Source organism: Bactrocera neohumeralis, unplaced genomic scaffold, assembly GCF_024586455.1.
Source record: "Bactrocera neohumeralis isolate Rockhampton unplaced genomic scaffold, APGP_CSIRO_Bneo_wtdbg2-racon-allhic-juicebox.fasta_v2 cluster11, whole genome shotgun sequence".
NCBI lineage: Eukaryota > Metazoa > Arthropoda > Insecta > Diptera > Tephritidae > Bactrocera > Bactrocera neohumeralis.
Window position 1 is genome coordinate 6,833,009 of NW_026089624.1, and position 17,834 is coordinate 6,850,842.

General features: G+C 34.6%; 2 protein-coding genes across 5 annotated transcripts in view; one reads left to right on the forward strand and one right to left on the reverse strand.

Annotated features, from left to right (window-relative positions):
- The window catches only part of LOC126765668 (uncharacterized), a 528,704-nt gene that overhangs the window by 222,336 nt on the left and 288,534 nt on the right, over positions 1-17,834 (forward strand). The gene's annotated exons all lie outside the window — the stretch shown is intronic.
- LOC126765664 (uncharacterized) overlaps positions 1-17,834 on the reverse strand; it is a 30,563-nt gene that overhangs the window by 6,052 nt on the left and 6,677 nt on the right. For all 3 annotated transcript variants that reach the window (XM_050483233.1, XM_050483232.1, XM_050483231.1), the window contains 3 exons: positions 13,183-13,506; positions 12,583-12,993; positions 3,584-3,807 (listed from right to left, as the gene is read on the reverse strand). In XM_050483233.1, coding sequence (XP_050339190.1) covers positions 3,584-3,807; positions 12,583-12,993; positions 13,183-13,506 — 959 coding nt within the window. The remainder of the gene's footprint in view (positions 1-3,583; positions 3,808-12,582; positions 12,994-13,182; positions 13,507-17,834) is intronic.

The window sequence follows — 17,834 nt, forward strand, 5'->3', positions numbered from 1 at the left end:
ACTACTTTCCTTCATTTAAACATTTTTTTGTGAACTTTGCAGGATAAACCCTCGACTCTCACTGCCTAGGTGTATATATCTGACTGAAAAACAAAACTTCGCCTAAATGCAGTGAACCTTACAAACCTGACATCAATGTAATAAAGAAGACGTGGGGATGGTAGGATTTTCAAATCTGGTTGGCAGTATTCCACTAAAGAGGAGGAGGAAAAATATTTAAAACAAGAAGGGCTAAGTTCGGTTGTAACCGAACATTTTATACTCTTGCAACTTACAAGAACCAAAGCTAGGGAAATACTTTATGGTGTAAAACGTCAACATTACGATCGAAATCCAAGCATTTTTATATATAACTCCTATACTGATAGACACATAAGTTTGTGATAAAACGAAGACCATTATATTTAGTATATGACAGTTGGGGTAATATATATTATCTTAAATTAAATATATGGGTGCTAAGGAAAGTATTAGTCCGATTCAACCCACTTTTGACGTACAGACATACCATTATCAGAGAAGTACTATCCCAGAATTTCAATTATATATCTCACACATTGACTGATATTTTCGATCAAAAGTAAATACAGATACTGGGGTCTAAATATTCGATACCTAGTGGTTGAGTAAAAAAATCAAGTGTAATTTAAAATTGTGCTACATATATGGGAAGTAGGCGTGGTCATTATCTGATTTCGCTCATTTTCACAACGTGTCATAGGCATTTAAAATTCAATTTTGTCGAAATCGGTCAATCAAGTCCCGAGATATGGGATTTCACTAACAAGTGGGTGGGTGGGTGTCATACCATCCCGGCGGAAAATGTTTACTTTTCTGGCGCATTTATGGACTTATCGCGATTTAGGAGTTTGTAACAATACCGCTATATGGGGAGTGAGAGGGGCTATGTTCTGATTTTATCCATTTTCACATTGTCGGTAGCAGTTCTTATAAGATTTGTACTTATAAATTAAGTTGTTGTAGCTTAAGTGGTTTAGGAGATTTGCCTCTTGTTACTGCGATCCTCTGTACCAAATTACAGCTTTCTATTTTAATTTAGTGCTTAGTTATGGCGTTTTACATATATGTTTGCGGTTAATGACGATTTGTGGGCGTGGCAGTGGCCCGATTACGTCCATCTACGAACTCGATTTTTTTTGTACTGAGAAAGTACACACCAAGTTTCAACAAGATATCTCAATTTTTACTCACGTTACAGCTTGCACGGACAGACGGTCGGACGGACAGACCGACAGGCAACCGGATTTCAATTTGTCTCTTCATCCTGATCACATATATATATATAACCCTATATCTATTTCGTTTAGTTTTAGGTGGTACGTACTGCCGCTGTTTGAGAACAAAACTATAATACTCTGCTTTCAAGAGTATAAAAAGGTGAAAGGTGTATTTATTTATATTTAACATTGATTCGTTAGAATTTTCTTCTTCTTTGTTTCTTAGATTTGATAAACTGAAACTATATAAACTTAACGATTGCTAACCTGATGAAACACAGTGTAAACACCATAGAGCAAAAATGTAGAAAGAAAGCGTAACAAAAATGTTAGGCTTACACAATGCTTTTTGAAATTCGATGTAAATATATAGCCATATATAAAAATTAAAACCAAAAATTCAAACTAAAAATTAGAAGGAAAAAAGTGTAACATCTTCATTGTTACCATTTCGCATAATCCCGAAAATTTTAAAATTTACATTCGATATTAGTACCTTGAAAATAAATCTGGCAATATTAAGTAGTACTCTTCTTCTATATGCTACCACAACTCAGTAATACCTATCCACGAAATGAAAATGAATTTCATACGACTTTGCCTGTCATTTAACTCATTGTATTTAATTAGGTTAAACACCTTTTATATTCTTGCAAAGATAAAGGACGAGGTAAAATCTAAAAATAAAAATCTTCTTTCTTTTCTTTATACACATTTTTGCGACAACGCAGAGTTTATTTCCGATAAGTTACGAGCAAAGACAAAATGGCCCTGAGTTGCTCGTGCTTCGGCAACACGCTTTGATTTCTTCTTTGTAACATTTTAGTGCTACCTAATTCGACATTTCTCTTTGTTTTAAAATTCTATGAGTGCTTTGAATTACGCTAAGTTGTAAAGTATGTGAAGCTGTTTGGTGGTATGTTGTTGTTAAATTTTAATTTTATCAAACATATATTATGCGTAAGTATATTTTTTGTTATATGCAAACTTATATACAAATATGCTTAATATATTCGAAATATTTTAGAAAATGGCGTATACAGTTTTGTTGTCTCCGAGCACCAGGAGGGAAAGGACAAACATTTTCGCGCGACGTGTTTCTGTGAGTGGCGCAAGTCGAAAACGCAGCGTACGTTAGAGCAGTGGTACGCTATTAATTTCTGTGTGAAACTCGGTAAATCTGCAGAAAATGTGTGAAAGTGACCCCCAACTTTGCATAACGTAATCACAAGTGACGAGTCATGGATCTTGAGTATGATCCCTAGACAAAGAGGCAATCTTCCGAGTGGAAAACGCCGGCGTCTTCTCTCCCAAAAAAGGGAACAATGAACGTATCCGAAGTGAAAATGATGCTCATTGTCTTGTTTGACTTGAATGGAATCGTCCACCATGAATTTGTTCCTCCTGGACAAACCGTCATCGCCAAGTTTTACGTGGAAGTAATCAAAAGACTCAAACGAAGGGTCAATCAGGTCCGACAAAACATCGCAGCCGGTTGGAAGTTGCACCACGACAACACCCCGACTTACACCGCCATTCTTGTGAACGGCTACTTAACCAAGGCCGGCTTCTAACGCTTCCGCAGCCGCCCTACAGCCCAGATATGAAACATATTTTTTATGTACCACTTGAATGAAATGTGCAAGATCTTGAGAAAATGATATGAAGGGAAATGGAAGCAAAACGGCCCGACACTAGAAGGCCATAGAAACGGAAGGATCAACCAAAAGAGAAATCACCGATAATGAACAACGAAAGTTTTTACATCTAAACTCAGACTAAGTATACAGTAATTTGAAGAGAAGCCGATCATTGTATACCCTCGTGAACTACGGGACTCTAATATTTTTAATTTACTGTCAGATGTACAGAATTTACATTTTTATTGATTTAGTATGTTCGACACTAGAATATGAAAATCATTATTTGTAGCAAATGGGGCTGGTGCAGTTCTTAAACCAATTTCATCTATTTCCTCCACTAAACCAAAGCTTACCCAATATTATACCCTCACCTTACCTTTTAATTACGTCTTCCTTTTAAGTACGAATACATATCATAATTTATCTTTGCAAGTTTTCGGATTTTTTTGAGATTTTATTGTTTTTAATTTTAAACGAAAAGTCTGTAATTTTATGTTAGTCCTGACGAAACTGGTAACTTCGTGAAGATATGAGAGCAATACACAATCTGGTGCAAATGGTAATCACAAGTGACGAGCAATTTGCAATTGCAAATATGCAAGACCATTTGCACCAGATTGTGAATTGCCCTATTGTATACCTTTTGAACTGAATTTATATATACATGGTTGACATACTTTAATTTACATCGATTTCTTTTACCTTTTTTGTTGTATTATTTTCCATTACTTGAAATATCCAAAGTTTGGGTTTCGTTTTATTGCCACCACATCCACGATTTTTTCTATTCGCATTATCGTTGCACCCTGTTGTCAATTTATCAATACGAATGTGAATTTCAGCTTTTCTAACAAAAAATTTTTCATTTGACATGTACTTTGTTTGTGGTGCGAACTCAACTAGTCGATGTTGTTTAATCATTTTTCCTGTAAGAATAGGCATACTTATGTTTAAGTATATTCTTAAGTTTATTCTTTCTTAAAAGTGGATATTACTCTAGCATTACATAAAGTAATTATGATCAGCTTCTTAATGCAGGGAATAAACATAGCAGTTTTTTTAATTATCTGTATCTTACCAATAAGTATCTTCTTATATATAACAAGTAAGGAAGGGATGAGTTCGGTTGCAACCGAACACTTAATACTATTTTAACTTGCAAGAATCAAAGCCAGGGAAATACGTTAAGGTGTAAAACCAATTATACAGAGTAAAGCAGCCGCATGTTCGAAAATCCTGATATTCGTTATATAAAGGCTAGGCCAATTTTTTGCTCAAATTTATCCATTTTAGGTACCTACTAAGATACACTGCAAAGAGTAAAACACGCTCTCTTATTTTCATTGGGATAACTCACATATTGGGTTATATGTGCATTGCAAGGTCACCCAGAATTTCAAAAATTTTTGTATTTTGGGGCTAAGGGAAGTATTGGTCCGACTCAACTCATTTTTGACATACAGACATATCATTATAAGAGACATACATCACACATTGACCGACATTTTCGATAAAAAGTCAATTATAGGTACCGATGTCTAAATATTCGGTAGTTAGGGGCTTGAACAGTTTTAATTGGATGTAAACAATTTTTGATCATAAGAAGGCACACACTAAAGAAATTACTCGAGCAAAGTTTTATCCCGTTATATTAATTTCTTCTTCATTTGTGTACTGGACACTGAACGAATCAAATGGAACTTAAAATTGTGCTATATGGGAAATTGGCGTGGTTGTTGTCCGATTTCGTCCACTTTTACAATGTGACATATAAATATAAAAGGACGTACCAAATTTTGTCGAAATTGGTCAGTCGGGTTCCGAGATATGGGATTTCACCAAAAAGTGGGCGGTACCACACCCATCGTCCAATTTCCACACCAGCTCCTATAAAGTTCTCTTATACCATTTCGGTGGTGGTGGTAACATTAAATGTTTCTGGCGCATTTAGTAATTGATTGATCGCGCTTTTAGTAGCTTGTAACAGTACCGTTATATGGGGAGTGAATGGGGTTATGCTCCGATTTTATCCATTTTCTCACTGTCGGTAGAAGTTTTTCTAAATTTTGTACTCATCAAATGAAGTTGTTATAGCTTTAGTAGTTTAGGAGATATGTACATTAAACTTGTAAAGAACGCCCACTTTTCAAAAATTTTTTCCCTCGGTGCCTCTTGTTACTGCGATCCTCTGTACCAAATTACAGCTTTCTATTTTAATTTAGTGCTTAGTTATGGCATTTTATATGTTTGCGGTTAATGACGATTAGTGGGCGTGGCAGTGGTCCGATTACGCCCATCTTCGAACACTATTTTTTTTTGTACTGAGAAAGTACACACCAAGTTTCAACAAGATATCTCAATTTTTACTCACGTTACAGCTTGCACGGATTTCAACTTTTCTCTTCATCCTGATCATTTTTATATATATGACCCTATATGTATCTCGCTTAGTTTTAGGTGATACGTTCAACTGGTAGGTGAACAAAACTTTAATACTCTGTAGCAACTGGTTGCAAGAGTATAAAAATGAAACGCAATTTCGTCATGTACCCGGACGGAAAAATATGAAAATTTGCAAAGTTATATGTTTATCTTTTTTGCAACCATTGTTATGTTACACAATTTCTAACTCAAAAATAGCTGAACCGATTTGGGAGAAAATTGGTGAGGAGGTAGCTTAGGACTAGAGGACGAACATATGATACTTTTTAATCCTTTTATGTTAAAAGTCAGTACAATTCATAAATAAAAAATTTATGTTTCAAATCAGTTGTGTTCAAAATTCATGTAAGAATCATTTGAATAAATTTTTTACTTATGTATGATGTATACTATACAATATAGCATACAGCTGCCACACAAACTGATCGTTCAAACTCAACATGTTGGATGGAATACTTTTTAGTTGAAAAAAGTATCTACATGAAATTTGGCAGATATAGTTATCTAAAAGATATAATCTTCGAAGAAATTACTTAGATCTGACTGTACCGTATAGCTATCAAACAAACTGACCGATCAATATCAAGTCCTTGCATAGAAAACTTTTTATTTTTCAAGGTATCTTCACGAAATTTGCCACAGATTATAACTTAAAGCATAGCTACAATTTCCGAAGAAATTGTTCAGATAGGAGAACTACATTTAGTATAGTAGCTGTCATGCAAACTGACCGATTAAAATATGTATGTATATTGCACTTGTTAAGAGTATTATAGCTTCGGAGCAGCCGAAGTTAACGATTTTTCTTGTTTTATATATAAAGTTTGGCCAATATCTAAAAATACTTCCCCATACTCGATCCCTACAAATTGAGAGATTATAAAATCTTATGTTAAATTTAAATTTAGTACTTCTTTACTTCTCACCTTTTGTCTTTGAGAATTACAACAGTAAAAAATGTTACACACTAACCGAAGCCTTTCTTATTTGTTTTAAGTATACATAAACAGTACATACAAAACAATAAATCCTATAAGGATATAACCCTTGCACCAATGCTTGCCTAATCTGCTCTTTGCGTGCTTGCAGAGTGGACACTCAAAACCGAGCAGAGCGTAAAGCTGTTTTTAGGTACCGCAGAGTGAATGCGAGATTCAGCGCGAATGGACCGCCACACGTGCTTGGGTGACATGGTTTCTGATCACGTTCGTAACAGTTCTTTTAACCTCAAATGATTTAGTTCTTGTTTTTTTTATTATTATTATTTTACATTGTACCTAGTATATAAAACTAAAATCTTTACAACAATTCTGGTCTAAATAATTAGAAGAGATACATAAAAGCTAAATTTTAAGAAATACATTTGCTGCTACGGTTGTCTTACTAGGTCGGCAGTTTCGATGAGTCTGAAGGCTTCCTCATTAACGTGCTGTCTAAGCCTCAGTTCGTGATACTTTGCTAATTTGGAGATTTCATTTACCACAGAATTAACTAAAGTCCTTAGTACCTTACTTTGAAAGCGCTGAATGCTGGCAATACAGCTTTGACTTGAGCAACCCCATAGTTGGGCTCCGTAGGCCCAAACTGGCTTTAGGATTTGATTATATAAAAACAGTTTGTTTTGTATTGATCGCTTGGTTTTCGTGCCAACTAAGTGGTAAAGTTTGCCAAATTTCATATCAAGCTCGCTCCTTTTTTTTGACATGCTCTTTCCAGCGTAGCTTAGCATCTAAGGTGATACTAGGCACTGTTATGGTGTGGTATAGGAATGTTATTTATATAAATTGGACAATATGCCGGCTTTTTCAAGGTAAAGTCGACATGAATTGATTTGGTGTCGTTTAATTTGATGCGCCACTTAGATGCCCACTTAGTAATTGCGTTGACTGCTGTCTATACTCGTCGACTAGAGACTGCAATTGACTCTCCAGCTGCTAACAAAGCTGTGTCATCCGCAAATGTCGCTGTCATATAACTAGAATCAGATGGGAAGTCAGTGGTAAAAAGCAAATAAAGCATTGGCCCCAACACGCTTCCCTGGGGAACACCGGCTTTTATCAGTTGCAAGTTTGAATATGCATCTTCTTGTTTAATGCGGAAGTATTTATCTTTTAAGTACGAAGCAATTATTTCAGAATTTAATTTGAGCAGTAGACCCGTATGTCAAACTTTGTCAAAAGCTTGAGACACGTCCAAAAAGACCGCCGTACAAACGTTCTTTTTATCGATTGTATTTTCAACGAAATTAACGATTCAGTGTACCTGGTCAACTGTTGAATGGTGGTCACGGAAGCCAAATTGATGTGTTGGTATTAGGTTTTTATGAGCGATTATTGCTTTGAGCCTATTTATGAGTACATTCTCAAAGATTTTAAATAAGGCTGGCAGCAGCGAAATTGGTCTATATGATGTAACAGCGTGTACTGGCCTACCCGGTTTGGGTATCATTATGACTTCAGATACTTTCCAAAGCTATGGCACGTATCTTAGGCATAAAGCACTGTTTATAATGTTAAAAGTTTTTTTTATACAATTCTTTGGTAAATTGCGTAATATTTCTCCAGTTATTAAATCGTACCCAGGTGCTCTTTTGAGTCTTGTGTTCCCGATAAGATTTTTAATTTCTTTAATAGTAACAGGAGAAATGCTGATGTATGGATCATCCAACTATTTTCACAGTTTATTTCATACTCATCGTTAGGCGTAAATGTGTTGCTCAAATGATTTGCAAATACCGCAGATTTCTGTTCATTCGTTTTGGCCCATGCAGTTTCGTTTAGTTTTAATGGTGCTAAATATTTTATTTGTTTATTAATATTTTTTGCAGCTCTCCAGAGTGAATAGTCGCTGGATTTATCAGCTTTGAGTTTAGCCAGATAAGTTTTGAAGGAAAAATTTTTGAACTCTTTAATTTGTGCTCTTAGTTTCGCTGTACATTTATTAAGCTCAGTTTTGCTGCCATCTCCGTCGAAGCTTGCGCTTTTTATGGATACTTTCTAAGATGTTTTTTGGGTATTTGGTACCACTTAGATTCACGCGGGTATTTGGTGTACTCTTCCACGCAGCGTTTTGAATTATTTTTGTGAAATCCTCAACCTCACAGTCCAACTCAATACCAGTCGATATGTGCTTAAGCTTTGGGTCGACTTTATTCAATATATTTTTAAATTTATACCAATTAGTGTGTTTATTACATAACGTTGGCTTGGCGGCCGTAACGTTGGATTGGCTTTACATAAGAGTTAGTAGCACTGGAGAGTGGTCAGAGCTTAGGTCTGAGCAATCTTTTTACATAAATTGAGTTTCGGTATTTTATTGATTATAAAGAAGTCCAGAAGGTTTGGCAATTTCTTACTATCTGTAGGCCAATAAGTGGGTCTTCCTGTAGAAACAAATTTACATCCAACTGCTTGTATAGTTTTGAGAAGTTCTCGACCTTTGGTTGTAGTTAAACGAGATCCCCAATGAGTGTGTTTTGCGTTAAAGTCGCCACCAATGATGTACCTTCCTTCATATTATTTTTAAAAAATTCATAAACGTTTCTATTTTTATATTATGTCTAGGTGGACTATACAGAGCAATAAGATACAATGGGTGATTGTGCAATTTAATTGAAATTGTTGTAGCTTGAATTTCTTCCGACTTAATCGGATCTTCCTCGCAGTGTTCAATATGGCTTTTGATAATTATAGCGCTCCCTCCTCGTGCTGAGTTTGCTGGGTGTGGTGTGTGATATAATTAATAATTTTAAAATTTTAAAAATGATTGGTTCGTAAAAGGAGTTTCAGATAATAGACATATGTCAATATTTCTGTCGTGTAGAATAACTTCTAATTCATTTTTACTTTTGGAAAGACCATTAGCGTTCCATAGCATTATTCTCAAAGAGTTACTGTTCATCAATAAATTGTAGATGGTACTCAAGAGCGTTGAGTCCTTGATTAAAGGACTTAAATAGTTTCTCTTGCTCATTTAGTTTATCCAAGATTTGGGATAACAGACTACTTTTTTGAATTGTATTTGTATGGCCTTGTTTAGCTATTTGCGCAAATGAAGCTTTAGAAATGGAAGGGAGGGCTTTTACTTCTCATCTGTTCACAACGGGTTTGTTCGTCGGAGCATTGGCATTCTCCTCAACTGAATTACCAATCTTTTTATCTCTAAGTTTTTGCAGTTCTTTTGCGACGACACAACCACGGTAGCTTGCAGGATGAGAATCGCCGCAGTTGCAACATTTAGCAGGGTCTTTTTCAGCTTTTCTGCATTCAATAGTAGGATGTTTGCCTCCACATTTCACACACCTCGATGGCTTACCCCAGAAGTTTTTTGTATGTCCAAAAGCTTGACAGTTTTTGCACTGTGGAATTAATTTAGATGCTTTAATAGGCTCAACTTTGACAACGGTACTAAGAATGGTTTTGATCTGGTGAATTTTCTTAATGTCTTCGGTAGCATCAAATACTACTAAAACATATATAGCGGTTCTTTAGTCTTCCATTTAAGCTTATTAATTGCATTTATGACCTTAAAACCTTGAGAGTTTAGATCATTTAAAATGGATTGTGTATCGCATGAGTGGTGTAAATTTTTTATCATTACCTTTATTGGCCTACTATGTTTACTCTCGTAGCTGAACCAAGGTATATTTTAATTAGATAAGTATTTTGTTATTGTGCGATAATTGTTTGAATCGAAGACATTAAGTTTGTAGGCTCCGTTGCTCAAAAGCTTTATTAAAAGTTGTTATTTATTAGATATATAATATTACTTTACGTCGTTTATTACAATAGGAGGTGGGCGGTGGGTTTTAGTATCATTGTTGGCCGCCTGCTCTTTATTTTTATTTTTCGAAGGGCTGACAATTGTTGGAGAAGTATCAGCTTTGCGTTTTTTTGAAGAGCGCTTTTTTTTGAGTATCCACTCAGTTTCTTTAGCTAACTCATCTTCATCGGCTTCGTATATTTGATGTACATTCATACTAGAAGGTTTTGCTTCAACACTCACATGCTTGTTTTTACTAGTTTTCAATTCTTCGTTTTATTTGTATGTTATCTTTATGTAACTGATTTCACATCGCTTCCAAAGTTCTAAGCCTCTCATTTATAAGAGAGTTAGTTTTTTCTAATTCTCTTATTTTACTGAGACTGTTTCTCGGCGTCACTTCATGAAGAGGCTTGACCATTTTTATTTTCTAATGATTTCCCTACTGGGTATTAGAAACCTGTCGTTTGGTCGATAATGCAGTTTGATTAAGAAGGTTTTTTTTTGCCAGTATGGCAGCGGGAAATTGTTAGAACAGAAGTACAGCTGATTTAATATACGCTGAAATAACGAGTAAAAGAAACAACTGAAGGGCACTTTTTTAACCCGCGAAAATTAATTATTTGAGCGTTTATATGATTTTTTATTGTTTAAAAAAACAAACTTCGATTAAAAATGTGATTTGATTTAACTGAGTTTTACCAGTTGCTACCATTAATCCAAGGAAATCGATGTGAAACGTGTTGACAACATCAATGCCTCCCATGGCGCACGCACCAACGAATTACCTCAGATTGGTTTATTTGCAAATTGTCGCAATTGAGGAGTACACTTAGATGTCGACTGCACTCAATGATATTACTCAAAACTCTCTGATTTAGGTCGAATAACATTTTATTTAAAACAAAAAATGTAAAGGGCGTAAAAAATATGGGTATTCAATCCTTGGCGATAGATTAGGAAATTCCTGTTGTAAGTATTCTCTTGAAAATATTAATCCCTTGTAAGCAAAATATGACATATGTAATATGACATACAAACGAACTAAACAACACGTGAGTCGGCGCTGAAAACGCTTCAAAACTGTTATCTCGTATTGATCAGCTTCCACCCTGTGCTGCCTGTGTGATTTTGTATGAAAATGTAAGCGCATAAGAGTTGAAATCAATATAATTTTACGTACTATGTAAAAGAACTATTCATATACATATATTCAAAATGGCAGACAAGAGTTCTTTTTAGTTTTGTGACCTGCTAACTATATCTATTCATGGATTGCCGCTTTTTTCATATTTTCTAAGCAACTCAAACACGAAAAGGTTAGAAATAAATCAATTTTACATAAATTTCGTAAATATTATGAAACAAAGTCAACATATATTTTTATTTTCATTGATAATTATGTTTTTTGACTATGTTATAGAAAATTGAATATTTGTTATCGACATATTTATTTTCATTCAAGTGTAAAAACATCTCTGAATAATGAAATCGTCTCAAGTCTCAAAAATTGTCTCTAATTTAAAATCTCAAATTTAGAGACTTGAGACTGTATCACAGTACAGAATCGCACGGATTAAATAACCATTGAATGTGTAGGAAATATTCCACAATTAAATGCATATACCTTTATATTTCCCAACTAATTCAGCTCATTGACTTGTACAAACGGTTGAATTAAGACAAATATTCCAAAATAGGTGAATGTAATATAATTAGACACATAGGGTAGAGTAGCATTGCGCGTTCAGCTATTATATAACTTTCATCAACAAATTGTCTGGCATCTTCGACATAGACTAAAATTTTACTTCGTCTTTAGTCTGCGTACACACATTAGCACCATATTAAAACACCATTGATGGGCATACTCGTATACTATGTGATTAAGAGGCTCTTTGCCACACCTCAACAACGGAAAAATGAATAATAAGCTAGACGACAGTATAGGCAAACATACAGCTTAGCTAAGTGACCAATGCAGGTAGGTATTCATGCAACCAAGTATGACACCAGCAGACAGCTGTCAGACGGACGAGTAAACAATTCTTACATATGTAGATATCCAGACATGTTGCAATACATATAACTTGTGAGTATACTTATGTAAGAGCATTGAAGAGCTCTTAGCTTTGGAATACTCTATAAAACACAGTTGAGACATAAAGTGCTTACATTTAAGACAAGTTAAGATAATCACATGGTGACATGTGTACGAATGAGCTTGTCTGCATTTGCATTTATGCATATTTACACTGTATGTATGGGTATGCATACAAAGGACTACTTAATTGCCGTCAGTTACCATTATTCCCAATTACACATGTATGCAAATATTTATATGTGGAACTCTACAAAAACACCTCGACATATGCGGACGGATTTGGATGTATTCTTGCTATATTACATTAAATAACGCTATAATAAATTAATTTATTTATCCTATTTCTAACATAAAATTATTTATGAGACCTTGTGTTATGATTTTTCATTCTTACCTTTCTCCGCAAATATGATGAGCTCTTGTGTGTCGCCTAGAAAATCATCACCTTCGTTTTTATTTTGATCTGCTGACAAAGGATATTTCCGATGGTGTAAACTATACCCATTTTCGTTTTCAGCATACGAATAAGCTTCACCGGCATTATGAATACCATGGTTTACTTTGTGATTTAATTCGTCGGTCTCTGTTTCGAGTAAATCATCTTTATCATTGTAAATATATATATCACTATATCCCGGTTCATCAACACCTAGGAAGTTTTTATTTGGCTTTGGTTTACTAATATGCATAAGATATGTGAAATTATTCGTTATTTTGCTATCGTTTAATATCTTAGACTCGTCAAACCGGGCATGATGCAAATAATCGTTATAACTTACATTGAAAACTTTTTCGGCAACTGAACCTAGATTAAGAGAGATTCTATTTATTTTTTTGCCGCTGGCTTGAATCACATGATACATAAGTATATTATAATAATCACCCTATAATATATTATATATTATAAATATTTGATTTTTGGCCAATTTTTCTTATTTTTTATCTTGATGTATATTTTTTTCTACTTAGAAATTTTTGAACAGCTTTTTCTTACCAATCGTATTAGCGAATTCACCATCGTGGAAGCCTCGGCTGTTATGTAAAAGATTTGTAATATCATTTGCTTTTGCAGAATGCGATCTTCGTGTTTCTTTTGTGCTATTTTCTTCCGACATTAATTCCATTCGATGTGATCCATTTTCACCGAAATCGAAATCACTGACAACGCTGCGTATACCGTCTGCACGATATATGGTGTCCCATATAAATTGCTTTGGAAGAGGGTGAGATACGTTGGGTTTCTGTTTTAAACCAAGTTTAGTCAATATCTGTCTCTTAATAGACTCGAGACGAGCGTGGTCGCTATGTGCACTGTGTGCTGTGAATGAGTAAAAATAATTGATTTGTACTATATAACAAGTTAGGAAGTTCGGGTGTAACCGAACATTTTATACTCTTGCAACTTGCAGGAATATGAGCATTAGGCCAAGGTATAGACCAAAATTCAGCGCTAAACCACATAGTTTTTAAGAAAACTTTGTTCATTTAATTACATTAAAATATCACATTTTGATAAACCTGAACGGTTTAGAGCCAGGTCGGGTTGATTGCATTAATAATATTTCTCAAGTATACATAACATAACATAACTACATACTGAACGACATATTTGACATAAAACTTGTAAGAAAAACAAAAATGATTATGTGTGGTATATGGGAGGTGGGGATAAAATTGAGCCGATTTTATCTATTTGTACATTACACTCATACTATTAACATATATCACATACTAATAAAATGCTTCCTGAGTTTCGTTAGGGTGTCTCACCAACCATCACCAAACTAAATGGAGCAAAACCATCTATTTCATGAACACGTTTTCCCATTTTCATTGAGATAACTCATATATTGGTCGATATGTGGGGGATAAAGTTAGCAAATCGTTATATTAGGTAAATGGGGTTAAGTTATCATATCCGTCTCAGTCAAAATCAGTCCCGTTGCGTATGTACACTAATCAGGGAATTTTCACGAAAATCAGGGAATCAGTGCCGAAGGTCAAAATCAGGGAATTCCCTGACAAATATGGGAATATGGTAACCCTAGGTAAGGGCAATATTCACCCGATCCAACATACTATTCTGTGTAAATAAATGGTGCGTGAATAGTACACTTCAAATGTACTATTCGTGCAAAATTTTATCCCGTTATATTAATGGGTGTTTTATTTATATACTCTAATGTGAAAGAATAAAGAGAAATTTAAAATTGTATTATATGGGAATTAGTATACGATTCCCATCATTTCCCTGTGTAATGTGGGAAGGTAAGAAAAATCTTGTGTAAAAAATGTGGTTGAAATCCGTCGAGTAGATCCCGAGATATGTGGTATCATGCCCAGCGGCCAATATTGATACCGGCTTTAATAAAGCTCTCTTGCGCCATCCTGAATGTAAACTTTATTGTTTCTGAAGCATTTAGTTATTGATTTATAGAAATTTGCCGTAAAAATGGTTGAAAGAATTGGTACAGTACAAATTTGGGTGATATAGTTCTACTGGTTTGTAAGGTACATTAAACTTATTAGGGGCGGGACCATGCCCTTTTTCTAAAGATGTGTTCCTTCTTAATGTGATTCATTGCGCCAAATTGTAGTACAGTGTCTTGATTTGCGGCCTAGTTATGACCTTTTATACGTTTCCGAATAGTGGAATTTTTCCAAATGCACTGCCGTTTTATGGCTTAATGATAACTCAAATAACATGAAAAAGATTAAATAGCTTGAATATATGTAGCTAACGTTTTCACGCAACTCGATATCGATTGCTAAATGTGTATATACACGTTACAAGTAAATTGACTTTGAACCTAAAAACCGTTATGGATTTGTCATAAATCCGATAACTCCGATAACATGAAGAAGGTAAGTTAGCCTGAATATAAAAAGTTAATGTTTCCACGCAATTGTGGTCGAGGTACTGATCCCATTATACCAGCCTCGACCAGCTCCTACTATTATACCCTGATACCCTGCTCAGGGTACCTGATACCCTGTTCAGGGTATAATAGTAGGAGCTGGTCGAGGTATAATGGGATCAGTACCTCGACCACAATTGCGTGGAGTTTGTCACGAAGTTTGTAACACCTAGAAGGAATCGTCGGAGACCCAATAAAGTATATATATAAATGATCAGTATGTTGAGCTGAGTCGATTTAGCCGTGTCCGTCTGTCTGTCTGTCCGTCTGTCCATCTGTCTGTATATATACGAACTAGTCTCTCAGTTTTTAAGATATCTTTTTGAAATTTTGCAAACGTTATTTTCTCTTCAAGAAGCTGCTCATTTATCGGAACGGCCGATATCATGCCACTATAACATATAGCTGCCATACAAACTGAACGATCGGAATCAAATGCTTGTATGGAAAACTTTCACATTTGACAAGATGTATTCACGAAATTTGGTATATGTTATTTTCTAAGGCAACAAAATATTCTCCGCAGAAATTTTTTAAGATCGGTTAACTATAGCATATAGCTGCCATACAAACTGAACGACCGGAATCAAGTTTTTGTATGGACAACTTTCACATTTGACAAAATATATTCACGAAATTTGGTATATGTTATTTTTTAAGGCAACAATGTAATCTCCGAAGAAATTGTTCAGATCGGTTAACTATAGCATATAGCTGCCATACAAACTGAACGATCGGAATCATGTTCTTGTATGGACAACTTTGACATTTGACAAGATATATTCACGAAATTTTGCATATGTTATTTTCTAAGGCAACAATGTAATCTCCGAAGAAATTGTTCAGATCGGTTAACTATAGCATATAGCTGGCATACAAACTGAACGATCGGAATCAAGTTCTTGTATGGACAACTTTCACATTTGACAAGATATATTCACGAAACTTGATATATGTTATTTTCTAAGGCAACAATGTAATCTCCGAAGAAATTGTTCAGATCGGTTAACTATAGCATATAGCTGCCATACAAACTGAACGACCGGAATCAAGTTTTTGTATGGACAACTTTCACATTTGACAAGATATATTCACGAAATTTGGTATATGTTATTTTTTAAGGCAACAATGTAATCTCTTAAAAACTTGTTTAGAACGGATTACTATAGCATATAGCTTCCATACAAGCTGAACACATAGTTACTACAGAAATGCACCTGTGAAGGGTATTTAGCTTCGGTGCAACCGAAGTTTACGTTTTTTCTTGTTTTAGTCTTCGTTTTTTCATACCTACAATTGAGCGATCGTTTTTTCACACCAACATGCCTGAAGCTTCGCAGCAGAACAAGCGACAACAAATCAGTTACCAGAGATAAAGAGATGTTTAACTCCTCTCTCACTGGAAATGAGAGAACAATTGCTAAACGTCAAAACCTCCTGAACTTTGACAGTTGATCGAGTTCAGGAGGTTTTGACGTCTAGCAATTGGAAACGAGCGATGGCCAGATTGAAATCTTACCAAAAAAATATATGTAAACGGAGGGATTTGTTGCATTGTTCAAGACCACTTATAAAATAGGTAAAACAATCAAAATTAAATAAATTTGTGAAGTTTAAAGGTATTAAAGGCATCATAGTATTATTTTCAATGGATAATGATTAAAAACGTTTAATGATTGAGAGCTAACAAGCTTAAATCCTTGTATTGGGTATTGAAAGGTCAAAAGTCATATGTTATAATATACTTTAAAAAGATTTAAATAGTTTCTCCATATAATAAATAACCACTATTTAGTAATTTTTATTCGTACTAAATGTTGGGTATTGGGTTGATAAATGCCCAAAAATTGTTATTTTGTTCAATCTGGTAATAATGGAAAATGTTATAAAAAACGCTAATTTTGAGGCGCTCTCACACTGGAATAAGTTTAACATCGCTTTATTCCTGCAGTTGCTGCAGAGATAAAGAGATGTTTAACTCCTCTCTCACTGGAAGTGAGAGAGCAATTGCTAAACGTCAAAACCACCTAAACTTTGACAGTTGATCGAGTTCAGGAGGTTTTGACGTTTAGCAATTGGAAACGAGCGATGGCCGGATTGAAATTTTACCAAAAAAATATGTAAACGGAGGGATAACATGATATTTTTATAAAAAAAATATCAACATACTCACTCCATTGTATAATCCATCAGCAGGCGTTATTTGCTAAAAAATTAAATATTGTTAAAGCCATGGAAGTTTCCATCAAAATAATTAATAAAATAAGAGGCGGACACCACGCTCTAAGCCACCGAAAGTTTAAACTTTTTCTTGAAGAACTATCTTCGGATTATCAAGACCTGCTTCTATATACCGAAGTTAGATGGCTCAGTTGTGGGAAAAGTATACAAAGATTGTTTAATCTCAAAGATGAAGTCCAACTTTTCCTTCAAGAGCTCAATGATGAGGAATCTTTAAGCTTAGCGAACATAATGCCAACAAAGATTTCCAACTAGACCTTGCCTTTCTGAGTGATATTACCAGCTTTATAAATGAATTAAATCTCGCTTTACAAGGCAAAAATAAACTTATATCGGAACTTATTAATAATGTTGGCCAATTTAAAAGAAAATTAAATATTTTGATTAGCGAACTTAAGGAGAAAAAAGTCACAAGTTTACCACGTACAGAAAAAATAATATTGGAAACAGCAAGCGTGAGTAAATTGGATGAATATGTGGAAGTATT